General features: G+C 45.2%; 1 protein-coding gene across 1 annotated transcript; it reads left to right on the forward strand.

Annotated features, from left to right (window-relative positions):
* LOC103652662 (thaumatin-like protein) lies at nucleotides 1-1,098 on the forward strand. The gene is made up of 2 exons (XM_008679598.3): nucleotides 1-174; nucleotides 255-1,098. The coding sequence occupies exons 1-2, from the start codon at nucleotides 102-104 to the stop codon at nucleotides 950-952; spliced, it is 771 nt and encodes a 256-aa protein (XP_008677820.1). The 5' UTR covers nucleotides 1-101; the 3' UTR covers nucleotides 953-1,098.
* Nucleotides 1,099-12,439: the final 11,341 nt, after the last annotated feature.

The following is a 12,439-nucleotide window of genomic DNA, read 5'->3' on the forward strand; positions in this document are numbered from 1 at the left end:
TACATATATATATAGAACTATATGCAGTTGGAGGATGGGGTCAGCAGCAGCAAGCTTGAGCCACTGCTGCACGTATATTATTAAGATCGAAAGCCACCACCATGGCCTTGGCCTCTAATAAGCTCCTCATCAAGTACAGCTTCGTCACGGTGGCATTCTTAGTCGCCAGCACTCGTACGTGTTCTACTTATATGACATCACAAGAGCTGCGATGAGCAGCAGCATTATTTCATTCAGACTGTGCATGCACGCAGGTGGGAGTGGCACCATCCAGCTGATCTTGGTGAACAACTGCGCGGAATCCATCTGGCCCGGGCTTCTGGGCACCGCCGGCCAGCCGACGCCGCAGTCGGGCGGCCTCCACCTGGCCCCCGGCGACGAGGCGGCCTTCGACGTGCCGGTGGGGTGGTCCGGCCGCGTGTGGCCGCGGCGCGGCTGCTCCTTCGACCAGCGCGAGCGGGGGCAGTGCGCGACGGGGGACTGCGGCGGCGTGCTCCGCTGCGACGGGCGGCCCGGCGCCGCCCCGGCCACGGTGGTGGAGATGACGCTGGGCACCCCCAAGTCCCCGCTCCACTTCTACGACGTGTCGCTGGTGGACGGCTTCAACGCGCCGGTGTCCATGGCCCCCGTGGGCGGCGGCGCCGGGTGCGGCGTGGCCGGGTGCCAGGCGGACCTGAACGTCTGCTGCCCGTCGGCGCTGGAGGTGAGGGACCGCGAGGGGAGGGTGGCCGGCTGCCGGAGCGCCTGCAAGGCCATGGGAGGGGACAGGTACTGCTGCACGGGGGACTACGCGTCGCCGGACAGGTGCCGCCCCACCATCTTCGCCCACGTCTTCAAGGCCGTGTGCCCCAAGGCCTACAGCTACGCGTACGACGACGCCACCTCGCTGAACCGGTGCAAGGCCAGCCGGTACCTCATCACCTTCTGCCCACCGCCGACATCCAGGAAATGACGACCACATCCATGGATTGCATCTTCAAAATAATAATACTTACTAAATGTCCCTACGGTTTTTATATATCAGTCATGTAGAGCTTGTTTAATTAGGATACTTATTTAAACATATTCCAATCGGAGAGGTCTCTATCCAACGATCAATTGTTCATAAAAAATAACTACAATGTCCATGTATAACTGCAGCTCAAACCTTTATAATATAATAATATATTTATATACAAATTTCAAAACTCATACACAAACTCACCATATGATGGAAACATAATTAATTTAAGGAGGAATGGAAGATACTTCTTTTGCCAACCCAGAAAACTCCGAGCAAAGGGCCAGAGAAGTTGATGTGGCTACATAATTACTTCCAGGTATTTGATGTTAAATAAAGAGCAGGAGGTTGTCCTGGGTGTATATTTGTGCGAAGCGTGATAGACTTGACGTAGAATATTTACCAAAATGCATATAATATATTAAATAATAATTAACTTACTAAAAATATTTGGCATTGTCTATCCAATTCGCCATGATATAACAAGGTGATAATGAATAATGACATAGCAAGGCATGTTAAACCTTTGATAGCGTAACAGAGCATTCAAATATTTATTGGTGATGGATTAAAAAAACCATACAATAAGATAACACTAAGATTTATAAAGAGCACTTCTAACTACTTCATTAGATCCAAGAAGAAGAGAGCCAAGTGCACAAAAAAATCAAAATTGAAGATAAGTGGATACAATATAGAGACCAATAAGATGCATAAATCCAACAAAACTTACAACAAGCCATTTGGACAATTGTGATGGTTCAAAGTTTGTACAGTAATGGGCTATTTAATGGTAGTAATAAAACATCAAATGACATGCTACATCATTAAGTTAAAGGAAGAAAAACAAAAAATTCTACCATATTTCACATGAACAGCTAGGAGCATACTTTAACCACCAGACTGGTTACCCGCACCATTCTATCCTGAATCATCGCGTGCGTTGACTTTGGTTGATCGTCTGTTTGATTGCATGTACGTGAGGAACGGTGACTGCATGAGTAGATGCAAAATAAGTCATTCTGAGGCCATTTACCTGCATCTGCACATACACCAGAAATGATCGTACCTAGTCGGTCAGGCTCGCGTGGGACTGGATGTGTGGGCACAGTAAACTAATCAGACGCTAAGACTATGAGTCGTAGATGCAGTACAAATGAACTCCATCTTGCCTTATTGCCAGCAAGAGGATCCCAAAAATAGAATTACAAGTCTCCACCAAATTAAATATAGCCCACTTGATTTACAAAATACGGTTAAAACATGGAAAAGCTATATAATAATACACATGGGGAGTAAAACATTCATTACAACATAATTTGGGATCATGTGGCACCCATGATGCCAATGAAGGTTAGACACTTGTTCAAGCATCAGTGTTTCTTGTTGCAAAAGAAAGATAATATTACCAACAGAAGGCACTTGGTGCATGGGGCATGTTAGTACAACATGCAGATCAGAGATCGATTAACAACAGTAGCTTGATACCAGGAGTTTGAGCAACTCTTAACAGATTATTTACAGGGTCAACATTTCATACAAAAGGCTACAATGCTACACCACATGTAACCACAAAAAATGATAACATAAATAACTCATTCAATAGCCCCTTACTTTCAGATCAACCTCAAAGGTTATCACAACACCAAACACCAGAGATTTGGAATCTATGTTCAACACCACTAACTTAAATTATTTAAATTGAAACCAAAACTACAATGCTAATGCCAGAAGGGTCAAACAAACTATTCCATGCTACCAAATGGCTTTAATCTACATCATCAACCCCCTCCATCTCTACTTCTCCACATCAGTTATTGCACTATAGAAGAATACCATTGAAATTCAGGTACTCATCTCTTTAGCATTCTTAACAAAATTGTTTCACCACACAAATGTAAATATGGGAGGTAATCAAACACTTACTAATTTTTGCACTCTTCAACTCTTTTGTTATTCCACTAGATATATGCACCCACACCACAAAAATCACTTTGCCATCACAAATCATCATTGAGCTTGAAAGTCGCCTAGAGGGGGGGTGAATAGGGCGAATCTGAAATTTATAAACTTAAGCACAACTACAAGTCGGGTTAGCGTTAGAAATATGAACGAGTCCGAGAGAGAGAGGGTGAAAACAAATCGCGGGCAAATAAAGAGTGAGACACGATGATTTGTTTTACCGAGATTCGGTTCTTGCAAACCTACTCCCCGTTGAGGTGGTCACAAAGACCGGGTCTCTTTCAACCCTTTCCCTCTCTCAAACGGTCAACTCAAAGCTCACAAATTTTCCTATCACTTCCTCGGGAGACATTAGTGTGTATCTAGGATCACCACGTATTAATTGTACTTGCGTAGGGTTAAGAAAAACGAGTGATCTAAGAATAACCTTGACAATTTCATGGTCATCCCATTTTTTGCTCCCGAGGTTGCGCACTTGGTTCACCAAGGTCTTGAGCCGGTTGTACATCTCTTGTGGCTCCTCCCCTTGGCGAAGCCAGAAGCGACCGAGCTCTCCTTCGATCGTCTCCCGCTTGGTGATCTTGGTCACCTCGTCTCCTTCGTGCGCGGTCTTGAGTACGTCCCAAATCTCCTTGGCACTCTTCAATACTTGTACCTTGTTATACTCCTCTCGACTTAGAGAGGTGAGGAGTATAGTGGTGGCTTGGGAGTAGAAGTGTACGATTTGGGCCACCTCGTCCTCATCATAATCTTCATTCCCTACGGATGGTACCTGTACACCAAACTCAACAACATCCCATATGCTTTTGTGGAGTGAGGTTAGGTGATATCTCATCATATCACTCAACCTAGAATAATCTTCACCGTCAAACGTCGGTGGTTTGCCTAATGGGACGGAAAGTAATGGAGTATGCTTAGGAATGCGAGGATAGCGTAGGGGGATCTTACTATACTTCTTGCGCTCTTGACGCTTAGAAGTGACGGACGCGACGTCAGATCCGGATGTAGAGGGCGAGGAAGAATCGGTCTCGTAGTAGACCACTTTCTTCATTTTCTTCTTCTTCTCGCCACTCTTGTGCGATCGAATGCGTGAAGGGGATCCATCCTTCTTTTTGTTGGCGGACTCCCTTGATGGAGCCTTCCCGTGGCTTGTAGCGGACTTCTCACCGTCGATCACCATCTTCTTGGCGTGATCTCCCGACATCACTTCGAGCGGTTAAGCTCTAATGAAGTACCGGGCTTTGATACCAATTGAAAGTCGCCTAGAGGGGGGTGAATAGGGTGAATCTGAAATTTATAAACTTAAGCACAACTACAAGCCGGGTTAGCGTTAGAAATATCAACGAGTCCGAGAGAGAGGGTGAAAACAAATCGCGGGCAAATAAAGAGTGAGACACAATGATTTGTTTTACTGAGGTTCGGTTCTTGCAAACCTACTCCCCGTTGAGGTGGTCACAAAGACCGGGTCTCTTTCAAGCCTTTCCCTCTCTCAAACGGTCACTTAGACCGAGTGAGCTTCTCTTCTCAATCAAACGGGACACAAAGTCCCCGCAAGGACCACCACACAATTGGTGTCTTTTGCCTCAGTTACAATTGAGTTGATCACAAGAAGGAATGAGAAAAAGAAGCAATCCAAGCGGAAGAGCTCAAATGAACACAAATGTCGCTCTCTCTAGTCACTATTTGATTTGGAGTGATTCCGGACTTGGGAGAGGATTTGATCTCTTTGGTTGTGTCTAGAATTGAATGCTATAGCTCTTGTAAGGTGTAGGAAGTTGGAAAACTTGGATGCTATGAATGTGGGGTGGTTGGGGGTATTTATAACCCCAACCACCAAAAGTGGTCGTTGGAAGGCTGTCTGTCGCATGGCGCACCGGACAGTCTGGTGCACCACCGGACACTGTTCGGTGCGCCAGCCACGTCAGCCGGCCGTTGGGTTCTGACCGTTGGAGCTCTGACTGGTGGGGCCTCTGGGCTGTCCGGTGGTGCACCAGACAGGTCCTCTAGACTGTCCGGTCTCCGGTGCGCCTTCTGCGTGTGCTCTGTCCTCTGTGCGCGCAGGCGCGCATTAAATGCGTTGCAGTCGACCGTTGCGTGCGAAGTAGCCGTTGCTCCGCTGGCACACCGGACAGTCCGGTGTGACACTGGACACTGTCCGGTGCTTCACCGGACAGTCCGGTGAATTATAGCGGAGCGACCTCCAATTTTCTCGAAGGTGAGAAGTTCAGCGTCGAGTTCCCTGTTGCACCGGACAGTCCGGTGCGCCAGACCAGGGTGCCTTTGGGATGTCTTTAGCTCTCTTTATTTGAACCCATCTTTGGTATTTTTATTGGCTTGTTGTGAACCTTTGGCACCTATAAAACTTATAGACTAGAGCAAACTAGTTAGTCCAATTATTTGTGTTGGGCAATTCAACCACCAAAATCAATTTAGGAAAAGGTGTAAGTCTATTTCCCTTTCAGAGCTACACATATAATCGATCACATACACAAGGAACTCCATCATCTAAATAACAAGATCCCCATTTTTATCACCCAAAGGCAGGTTATTATCAACTATATAACAATCAAACACACATATAATCGATCTTTGCTTATTATTATATTGACGAAGAAGTGAAACAAAACAAAAAAGCTATTCTGCTCTTCTACTTATGGCTCTTCAACTTGAGCTTACGAGATAAAAGCCAAGTAAGTTAACAAATATGTAGTTGCATGAGTTAATTGGTTTAAGCAATTTGCACAATTCCAGCAGCTTTTTGGAAGCACCTATTAACACCATGAGATTGGATTTCCACTTACCTGCTTTTACTGCTCGTCATGGTTGAGGAGTGAACAATACTCTAGTCCCTGACACCCTATAGCTGCCTGAAGTATAAATAAAATTGAAAAACTATATGTCGTATCGATCGAAACCTCTCCATCTGCATTATGTTCTCTCTCTCTCACACACACATCCAATTCTCCTTTGATCGTGTATAGATCAGGCCAGATTATTGGCGTGTTTGAAAGTCGCCTAGAGGGGGTGAATAGGGCGAAACTGAAATTTACAAAGTTAATCACAACTACAAGCTGGGTTAGCGTTAGAAATATAATCGAGTCCGAGAGAGGGCGTAAAAACAAATCGCAAGCGAATAAGGAAGTGAGACACAAGGATTTGTTTTACCGAGATTCGGTTCTCGCAAACCTACTCTCCGTTGAGGAGGCCACAAAGGCCGGGTCTTTTTCAACCCCTTCCCTCTCTCAAACGGTCCCTCGGACCGAGTGAGCTTTCTCTTCTCAAATCAACCGGGAACAAAACTTCCCCGCAAGGACCACCACACAATTGGTGTCTCTTGCCTCGGTTACAATTGAGTTTTGATCACAAGAAAAGAATGAGAAAGAAAGCAATCCAAGCGCAAGAGCTCAAAAGAACACAACAAATCACTCTCATTTAACACTAATGCTTTTGTGGATTTGGGAGAGGATTTGATCACTTGGGTGTGTCTTGTATTGAATGCCTAGCTCTTGTAAGTGGTTGGAAGTTGGAAAACTTGGATGACTTGAATGTGGGGTGGTTGGGGGTATTTATAACCCCAACCACCAAACTAGTCGTTTGGTGGAGGCTGCTGTCGCATGGCGCACCGGACAGTCCGGTGCGCCACCCGACACTGTCCGGTGCGCCAGCCACGTCACCAGGCCGTTGGGTTTCGACCGTTGGAGCTCTGACGTGTGGGCCCGCCTGGCTGTTCGGTGGTGCACCGGACAAGTCCTATAGACTGTCCGGTGTGCCACCCGCGCGTGCTCTGCTCCTCTGCGCGCGCTGGCGCGCATTTAATGCGTTGCAGTCGACCGTTGGCGCGAAGTAGTCGTTGCTCCGCTGGCTCACCGGACAGTCCGGTGTGCACCGGACATGTCCGATGAATTATAGAGGAGCGGGAATCCGAAGCTGGCAAGTTCAGAGTCGCTTTCCTCTGGAGCACCGGACACTGTCCGGTGTGCACCGGACATGTCCGGTGAATTATAGCGAAGCTCTTCTGAAGATTCCCGAAGGTGTGAAGTTGGGCATCGAGTTCCCTGGCACACCGGACAGTCCGGTGCGCCAGACCAGGGCTGCCTTCGGTTATCCCTTGCTCTCTTTTTGTTGAACCCATTTCTTGGTCTTTTTATTGGCTAAGTGTGAACTTTTGGCACCTGTATAACTTATACACTAGAGCAAACTAGTTAGTCCAATTATTTGTGTTGGGCAATTCAACCACCAAAATCAATTAGGAAATAGGTGTAAGCCTAATTCCCTTTCAATCTCCCCCTTTTTGGTGATTGATGCCAACACAAACCAAAGCAAGTATAGAAGTGCATAATTGAACTAGTTTGTATAATGTAAGTGCAAAGGTTACTTAGAATTGAGCCAATATCAATACTTATAAGATATGCATGGATTGTTTCTTTAATTTTTGACATTTTGGACCACGCTTGCACCACATGTTTTGTTTTTGCAAATTCTTTTGTAAATTCTTTTCAAAGTCCTTTTGCAATATAGTCAAAGGTAAATGAATAAGATTTTGCGAAGCATTTTTAAGATTTGAATTTTTCTCCCCCTGTTTCAAATGCTTTTCCTTTGACTTAAACAAAAACTCCCCCTTGATAAATTCCTCCTCTTAGTGTTCAAGAGGGTTTTAAGATATTGATTTTGAAAATACTACTCTTCTCCCCTTTTTGAACACAATGAGATACTAATTTGAAAATCATACCAATTGAGAAATTCTTTTTTTAATAAGGTGGTGGTGCGGTCCTTTTGCTTTGGGCTCATGCTTTCTCCCCCTTTGGCATAAATCGCCAAAAACGGAATCATTAGAGCCCTTTGAACTACTTTTCTCCCCTTTGGCAAATAAAACATATGAGTGAAGATTATACCAAAGCCGGAGAGTTGCTCGGAGCGACGGCGAAGGATGAGTTGTGGAGTGGAGTGGAAGCCTTTGTCTTCGCCGAAGACACCAGTTCCCTTTCAATATACCTATGACTTGGTTTGAAATAGACTTGAAAAACACATTAGTCATAGCATATATAAAAGAGACATGATCAAAGGTATGTGGATGAGCTATGTGTGCAAATCAACAAAAGAAGTTCCTAGAATCAAGAATATTTAGCTCATGTCTAAGTTTGTTAAAGGTTTGTTCATCAAGTGGCTTGGTAAAGATATCGGCTAATTGATCTTTAGTATTGATGTATGCAATCTCGATATCTCCCTTTTGTTGGTGATCCCTTAAGAAATGATACCGAATGGCTATGTGTTTAGTGCGGCTTTGCTCAACGGGATTATCTGCCATGCGAATTGCACTCTCATTATCACATAGAAGAGGAACTTTGGTTAGTTTGTAACCGTAGTCCCTAAGGGTTTGCCACATCAAAAGTAGTTGCGCGCAACAATGACCTGCGGCAATGTACTCGGCTTCGGCGGTAGAAAGAGCTACATAATTTTGCTTCTTTGAAGCCCAAGACACCAAGGATCTTCCCAAGAACTGGCAAGTCCCCGATGTGCTCTTTCTATTAATTTTACACCTCGCCCAATCGGCATCCGAATAACCAATCAAATCAAAAGTGGATCCCCTAGGATACCAAAGCCCAAACTTAGGAGTAAAAACTAAATATCTCAAGATTCGTTTTACGGACGTAAGGTGAGCTTCCTTAGGGTCGGCTTGGAATCTTGCACACATGCATACGGAAAGCATAATATCCGGTCGAGATGCACATAAATAAAGTAAAGAACCTATCATTGACTGGTATACCTTTTGATCCACGGACTTACCTTCCGTGTTGAGGTCGAGATGCCCATTGGTTCCCATGGGTGTCTTGATGGGTTTGGCATCCTTCATCCCAAACTTGCTTAGAATATCTTGAGTATACTTCGTTTGGCTTAGGAAGGTGCCCTCTTGGAGTTGCTTTACTTGAAATCCTAAGAAGTACTTCAACTCCCCCATCATTGACATCTCGAATTTTTGTGTCATGATCCTACTAAACTCTTCACATGTAGATTCGTTAGTAGACCCAAATATGATATCATCAACATAAATTTGGCATACAAACAAATCATTTTCAAGTGTTTTGGTAAAGAGTGTAGGATCGGCCTTTCCGACTTTGAATCCATTAGTGATAAGGAAATCTCTAAGGCATTCATACCATGCTCTTGGGGCTTGCTTGAGCCCATAAAGCGCCTTAGAGAGTTTATAAACATGGTTAGGGTACTCACTATCTTCAAAGCCGGGAGGTTGCTCAACAAAGACCTCTTCTTTGATTGGTCCATTGAGGAAGGCACTCTTCACGTCCATTTGGTAAAGCTTGAAGCCATGGTAAGTAGCATAGGCCAATAATATACGAATTGACTCAAGCCTAGCTACGAGTGCATAAGTTTCACCGAAATCCAAACCTTCGACTTGGGAGTATCCCTTGGCCACAAGTCGAGCTTTGTTCCTTGTCATCACACCATGCTCGTCTTGTTTATTGCGGAAGACCCATTTGGTTCCTACAACATTTTGGTTAGGACATGGAACTAAATGCCATACCTCATTCCTAGTGAAGTTGTTGAGCTCCTCTTGCATCGCAACCACCCAATCCAAATCTTGTAGTGCTTCCTCTACCTTGTGTGGCTCAATAGAGGAAACAAAAGAGTAATGCTCACAAAAATGTGCAACACGAGATCTAGTAGTTACCCCCTTATGAATGTCGCCGAGGATGGTGTCGACGGGGTGATCTCGTTGGATTTCTTGGTGGACTCTTGGGTGTGGCGGCCTTGGTTCTTCATCCTCCTTGTCTTGATCATTTGCATCTCCCCCTTGATCATTGCCGTCATCTTGAGGTGGCTCATTTGCTTGATCTTTTCCTTCGTCAACTTGAGCCTCATCCTCATTTTGAGTTGATGGAGATGCTTGCATGGAGGAGGATGGTTGATCTTGTGCATTTGGAGGCTCTTCGGATTCCTTAGGACACACATCCCCAATGTACATGTTCCTTAGCGTGATGCACAGAGCCTCTTCATCACCTATCTCATCAAGATCAACTTGCTCTACTTGAGAGCCGTTAGTCTCATCAAACACAACGTCACAAGAAACTTCAACTTGTCCAGTGGACTTGTTAAAGACTCTATATGCCCTTGTGTTTGAATCATATCCTAGTAAAAAGCTTTCTACAGTCTTAGGAGCAAATTTAGATTTTCTACCTCTTTTAATAAGAATAAAGCATTTGCTACCAAAGACTCTAAAATATGAAATATTGGGCTTTTTACCGGTTAGGAGTTCATATGATGTCTTCTTGAGGATTCGGTGTAGATATAACCGGTTGATGGCATAGCAAGCGGTGTTGACCGCCTCGGCCCAAAACTGATCCGAAGTCTTGTACTCATCAAGCATGGTTCTTGCCATGTCCAATAGAGTTCTATTATTCCTCTCCACTACACCATTTTGTTGTGGAGTGTAGGGAGAAGAGAACTCATGCTTGATTCCCTCCTCCTCAAGGAAGCCTTCAATTTGAGAGTTCTTGAACTCCGTCCCTGTTGTCGCTTCTAATTTTCTTGATCCTTAAGCCGAACTCATTTTGAGCCCATCTCAAGAATCCTTTTAATGTCTCTTGGGTATGAGATTTTTCCTGCAAAAAGAATACCCAAGTGAAGCGAGAATAATCATCCACAATAACTAGACAGTACTTACTCCCACCGATGCTTATGTAAGCAATCGGGCCGAATAGATCCATGTGTAGGAGCTCCAGTGGCCTGTCAGTCGTCATGATGTTCTTGTGTGGATGATGAGCACCAACTTGCTTCATGAGAGCACCTAGAGGGGGGTGAATAGGTGATCCTGTAAAACTTAAACTTAATGCCACAAAAACTTGGTTAAGAGTTAGCACAGTATTGCCAAGTGGCTAGAGAAGAGTCTTAGCTAAACACAATAACCACAAGAGAATCAACACAGGTAGACACAGTGGTTTATCCCGTGGTTCGGCCAAGTACAACACTTGCCTACTTCCATGTTGTGGCGTCCCAACGGACGAGGGTTGCAATCAACCCCTCTCAAGCGGTCCAAAGACCCACTTGAATACCACGGTGTTTGCTTTTCTTTTCTATATCCCGTTCGCGAGGAATCTCCCCAACTTGGAGTCTCTCGCCCTTACAAAGATGTTCACAGAGAAGTACGGAGTAAGGGAGGGATTAGCAACTCATACAAGACACAAAGATCACAGCAAATACACAGACACAAGACCCAGACTTAAGCTCAAGAGACCAGCACACTAGAACGGAGCTCAAATCACTAGAATGTCGAACAAGTGCGCAAGAATGGAGTGTGAGTGATCTAGAGTGCTCAAGGAATGCTTGGTATGCTCCTCCATGCGCCTAGGGGTCCCTTTTATAGCCCCAAGGCAGCTAGGAGCCGTTGAGAGCATTCCAGGAAGGCAATTCTTGCCTTCTGTCGCCTGGCGCACCGGACAGTCCGGTGCACCACCGGACACAGTCCGGTGTGGATTTCCTTCCTTGTTTGGCGAAGCCGACCGTTGGCAGCCTTGGAGCCGTTGGCGCACCGGACACTGTCCGGTGCACACCGGACAGTTCGGTGCCCCCTCCTGACCGTTGGCTCGGCCACGTGTCTCGCAGATCGCGCAGCCGACCGTTGGCCCGGCCGACCGTTGGCTCACCGGTCAGTCCGGTGCACACCGGACAGTCCGGTGAATTATAGCCGTACGTCGTTAATTTATTCCCGAGAGCGCCAAGTTTGCCTGAGCCAGCCTGGCACACCGGACACTGTCCGGTGCACCACCGGACAGTCCAGTGCACCCAGACAGCGCTGGCTTTGGCTGAAACAAAGCTATCTCTCTCCAATTTGTTTTCTCCTGTTTCCAGCACTTAGACACAATACATTAGTCTTTAAAACAATGTACTAAGTCTGAGAAACATACCTTTTGACTTGATTTTCACTTTGTCCACCACCTTGCATATATTAACACTTAAGCACTTGTGTTGGACACTAAATCACCAAAACACTTAGAAATGGCCCAAGGGCACATTTCGCTTTCATTTCCCTGCTTGGCATGCGCTACAAACCCTGTCTTTCTCAAAATGAACATTTGTTAATCCTAAAATGTGCTCTCCCTTTAGAAGCTTATGAAGATTCTTCATCCCAACATGGGCTAGTCAGCGATGCCAGAGCCAACCCATGTTAGTCTTAGCAATTAAGCAAGTGTCGAGTTCAGCTCTATCAAAATCTACTAAGTATAGCTGACCCTCTAACACTCCCTTAAATGCTATTGAATCATCACTTCTTCTAAAGACAGTGACACCTATATCAGTAAAAAGACAGTTGTAGCCCATTTGACATAATTGAGAAACGGAAAGCAAATTGTATTCTAAAGAATCTACAAGAAAAACATTAGAAATGGAATGGTCAGGTGAAATAGCAATTTTACCCAATCCTTTGACCAAACCTTGGTTTCCATCCCCGAATGTGATAGCTCGTTG

The sequence above is a fragment of the Zea mays genome, chromosome 4, assembly GCF_902167145.1.
Source record: "Zea mays cultivar B73 chromosome 4, Zm-B73-REFERENCE-NAM-5.0, whole genome shotgun sequence".
NCBI lineage: Eukaryota > Viridiplantae > Streptophyta > Magnoliopsida > Poales > Poaceae > Zea > Zea mays.